The sequence below is a fragment of the Buceros rhinoceros genome, unplaced genomic scaffold (assembly GCF_000710305.1).
Source record: "Buceros rhinoceros silvestris isolate BGI_N320 unplaced genomic scaffold, ASM71030v1 scaffold20398, whole genome shotgun sequence".
Classification (NCBI taxonomy): domain Eukaryota; kingdom Metazoa; phylum Chordata; class Aves; order Bucerotiformes; family Bucerotidae; genus Buceros; species Buceros rhinoceros.
In genome coordinates, this window is record NW_010429540.1 from 25,640 (window position 1) to 30,456 (window position 4,817).

Consider the following 4,817-nt stretch of genomic DNA (forward strand, 5'->3'; position numbering starts at 1 on the left):
TGCTGAATCATTTATTGATGATTTCTTATTGATAACCAGGACGTATGTTAAAAGGAGGGCATAGGGTTTTGTGGGTGATAAGCAATGAGCAGAAGTGGTTGTACACTCTTGCCTCATTGCGGTATTTGTTTAGTAGTCAGATGTCCTACATGCTGCCTCTGATTAAACATAAATTTTTAGGTCTAGGTTAAACAAAGCAGAGTACACTTATTTTAGAGTACTTGCACTGCTAGGTTATACCGTCTTAGTTGGAAGAGGACATGTATGTCATGGCTTGCTTTCACACAGATGATGGCAGTTTTCTTTACCTTGAGAGTTATTAAAGGAGGGTAGTTGAAAGATCCAGATAACTCAGCCTATTTAGGTATCAAAGGGAAAGTTAAGGAGCGTTGTGATCACACAGATGGTAAATGCCTGTGAGGTGACATGCGTTTGATAATCCAAGCTCTTCGAGAAGGCAGACAAGAATGTATCAATGACTTGATTTTGAAGCCATGTAAGTTCATTTGTAAACCACGATGCGCAGCAGAGACGTATTTCTAACATGGAGGGTAATGGATCATTGACATGAATCACTGTGTCTTTGGTGGCTTCTCTGTCTCTGGACGCTTTTTGATCAACTTTAGAGATAGATAGTAAATAAATAAATAAGAAGATGCACTGACAGTGAGGCCCAGCTTTTGAATCTAGAGCAAGATTTCCCATAACAAGGTCTTATATGTGTAGTCCTAATAGTATGCAGGGTGTCCTGCCCTTAAGACCTACAAATCTGAACAAACACATTTTGTCAGTGATTACCGTGAAATTTAAAAAGCATAGCATGCATTATGTAAATTTTTTTTCCTTTTTTAGATTTGCTGTCTAGAATAGACTTGGATGAACTAATGAAAAAAGATGAGCCACCACTTGAATTTCCTGATACTCTGGAAGGATTCGAGTACATTTTTAATGAAAGTAAGTTATATATGCTTTGTAAAGGCTATACTTAGAATAATGTTGAGAGTTTATCAGAACTTTAATTATGTCTTTCAAGTCCCTGTTAGAATTTCACATTTTTCTGGTAGGAATAAACTTTTAAGTCTTAGTGTTAACAGACTTGTAAGTTTAGGTAAGTAATTTTTTTTACTTCATAGAATTGTCACAAAAATCCCTCATTCTATGCAATACTGTAGGTTTGTACTATGGACACTTTATAACTTTCTGTTTCCTATTACAGAAGTGTTGATACAAAAATTCTGAAAGTAATTCCTGTAGCATTAGCATGAAAAAGCAAAGTTAAGAGAGTCATCATTCAGTTAAGGATTATCTTATTTACTGATTAATTTTTATGGATACAGAAGCAGCTATTGTTTAGAAAATAACGTGTTCCAGCTATTTCATTAACACCAATAGGAAAACACATATTTATATTGACAGAATTGTGAGCAGTGGATAGACTATCTGTTCCTCTTCTGGTGTGGGTTATGGCTTTGCGTTACAACTAAGTGTGTGATGTCTGCAAATACTTCCAGCTATGTGAATCAGTGTGTTAAATGAGTTAGTGGTATTTATAGTTTCCAGAGCATACATTTTAAAATCCAGCTGAGAAATAAGCCTCTGAGCTAAAGTAATACCAGACTCCAGGAAGTGACTCTTTCAAGATTGTTTGAAACCTGTAGGACGAATGGGGACGTTTACAATTCTGCTTCTTTGCAGTGCCTGTTCTGTGAACAGAGGAACTTTAGTTTCTAAATCTGCCTGTCTTACATCTTCCACTTTTAATGAAAAAAAAAGAGCTTTCCTTTAAATGAGAGTCATTTATGCAACACTTAGCTTTTTAATACCCTGATGGCTTTCACAGGAAGGTACTTAGAGACTGAAAGTGTCATGAAAGTGATGCTCTTTCTTTGATGGGAGGGGTTCAGCTCTGTCACTTTTCAGCTCCTTATTTTTAGATCTGCACAGTGTCTACTGTCTTCCTTACTGACTTCAGAGTTAATGGTTCATATGTGGTTGATAAAAAGGGATGAAATTTGAATTTTGGAGAGTGATGTTTTAGAATGATGTTATTGAATATGCCATCACAGCCTAAGTGATTTCTACAGAATGCAGGAAAGCCTATTGCATATGTTGCTGGTCAGCAAAGCAGAAAGGTCTCCATTTTGCTTTTGTACATTTAATCTAAATGTTAGGTCGTATACTCTTATGTCATAATCATGCTGCTTCCTGAAATGGCAACATAAGGAAGATTTTATCAAATTTAAATAATTTGAAGAAAAGAAGGGTTCCAGAAAGCCAAAGAAAAAATATACCAGAGATTTGCTTCACTTTACTTGTGGAGAGAGCAGCTTCGCGTAGTACTGAATGGCGTGCTTGAAGAGTATGAAGAGTAGCTGAGAAGGAACAGCTGAAGGTAGAGTTAGGATAAAGATACAAGAAGAAAGATATTTTGATCTGAAACAGGGATATGAAGTTGGGGAGAAATTTCCCTAGTGTCTGGTCCAGGAGGTAAGGCATGTCTGGGAAAAAATGTCATGTAAGTAGATAAGTATAACTGTTAGTGATACAAGATCTTCAGTATTTCATGTAAAAGATCAAGAATCAAAATGTAATGGTCCTGAAAAGGTGTGAACTAAGTTAGCAATTTGTTACTATGCGAGAGGAACCATTTTGCTGAGAAACCTTTCATCAAGCAGATGTTTCAGCTTTCAAAGGAGATATTTGTACGTGTTCCTGTCTTAAATGTTTCTCTGATATACTGCAATTCTGTGATGCTCTGAGACTGTAACTTGGGTTTTGTCTGGTAAGCTGAAATGTTACTGTTAAGATACTGGTTTTTTGCAATTTGTCCTTATTTGGTTGCCATTTTATTATTACTGTTATTTTAACTCAGTCCATCTCTTCATCTGTGGTTGGGTATGCTCCTAAACTTTTGTTATAAACATGCACAACTGCAGAGAGTTACTTTGGAATCTACGAAGATCATGTGGTTTTGCTCTGATCAAGCATTCTTCTTTCTTCTACTGTTGTAATTTCGGAGTAGCCTGAACGTAAGAGCTCTGACTTTATTGTGCAGAGCCCAGGATTTGAGATACTTACCTTAACTGTGGATGTAGGTTATTTCAGGTTAACTTGGAATGTTGTTAATAAGTGTTTCCTTCCCTTCCGGCCTCCAGCCCAATTTGTACTCATATTTCTTCATAAACGCAGTTGGTTTTGAAGTAGGAGGTTTGCAGCTACAGTTTGATCAGCAGTGTCAATTAGGTGATCAAATATTAACTTCTAATGGTTACATTTCGGTGCTAATCTGTAGCAGCTTGGAAAGTGATGTGACATTTGATACCTGCATGTGATTTCACTGTCATCACTTCTGTTTAGCTTTATCTAACAATAAATACCATTCAAGGGGAATGCATTTTGCTGATACCCTATGTTTTTTCCTTCAAAAATGCTGTAACTGAAAGAGAAAGAATTCATAATAGGCCAAGTTTTAAAAGTAGACTTTCTTCTAAAATTCTCAGCAATTAAATGTGTCTTAATGAAGAAGTATATTAAAAATTTAATTATTTTGTTTCTTTTACAGAAGGGCAGTTGAGACACACAAAATCTGGGAAGCCATTTGTTTTTAATTATCGTGAAGATTTGCATAGATGGAACCAAAAGCGCTACGAAGCTCTTGGAGAGGTATATTAATTGGGTGCATGCATATATGTATTGATGTGCTGTGGTTTTTTGTTGTGTTTCTCTGTAGAAGTAATACTTTTATATATGTTAAGAAAGATTTAGTGAGGCTGCAGTCATTTAAGGAAAGGTGTTTCAGGATTTGTTGCACATTACTGCTCTATAGTAGTTTCCATTATTTGCTGTATAGCTTAAGATGTGATTTAGACTACAATCTGACTTTGTGTTCAAAACAGAATGTCGTCTAGGTCATACAAATCAGAGAATACTATACCGGGTACAGACCTTGCTCTTTACTTTCTAGGTGGATGTATTAGCTGTTTTTCTCATGTTACGAGGAGATTACCAGGACCCTCTAGATAATGATTAAGTAGAGATCTGATGATTAATTGATTATATATCTGTTGATTAGATATTTGGTTGCTTCTGGTACTTTCCAGGCTTTTTGTAGGAATGTTGTAGGTGTAGTACGTGTAGAAGTTCCTTGCACTGTCACAACCTCCCCTGCCCAGCAGTGAGAACAGCCTCAGCACACTGACCTCTCAGTAGCAATACTGCTCGTGTCAAGTGGCTTTTGGAGAAAGGGGACACGCAGTTCTGTTTCTCCTGTGGCTCAGAGTGCATTTGTTAAAGCTGAAGAAACACCTAATTCCGTGGGCCTTTCTAGGTACAGCAGGATAGGTTCTGGGAGCTTCTGAAGGCACTGAGCATGTAGGCTCAAGAAAGGAGCGCACAGCAGAAGTCTCTGCCTCTCTTAATTCACAGGAGTAGTGCTCCATCCATCCTTAACCAGCATAGTCGAGTGAGGTATGGTCCAAGAATTCCCACCAGCATTAGTGTGGATGCTGTCAGGCTGAGCGAAGTGGAAGTCAGAGGTTCAGTGGAGGGCATGACACCAAGAAAGGAAGGAAAGAGGGAGGTTCATGCCTGAACACACCACAGGGCTGTGCAGTGCTGTGGTTTTACATCTACAAGCCTCTATTTAAATATACGTGCTCAGTTCTGTTACAAAGAATCCTTGTTCTTTGAGAATAATTGCTCAAATGACCCCGATTCTTAGGGAGACCGCAGTAGATTTTCAGTGGTGTGAGTTTTACTTTTTCGTTGAAGTAAAATGAAGAGCCAGTATAGACCAGACTGCTGTGACTTCAGCAGGA

At 37.6% G+C, this 4,817-nt stretch overlaps 1 protein-coding gene across 1 annotated transcript in view; it reads left to right on the forward strand.

The window, feature by feature from the left end:
- FAM172A (family with sequence similarity 172, member A) overlaps positions 1-4,817 on the forward strand; it is a 111,888-nt gene that overhangs the window by 2,564 nt on the left and 104,507 nt on the right. The window contains exons 2-3 of the mRNA XM_010142656.1: positions 853-954; positions 3,563-3,663. Of these exons, the coding sequence (XP_010140958.1) occupies positions 853-954; positions 3,563-3,663 (203 nt within the window). The remainder of the gene's footprint in view (positions 1-852; positions 955-3,562; positions 3,664-4,817) is intronic.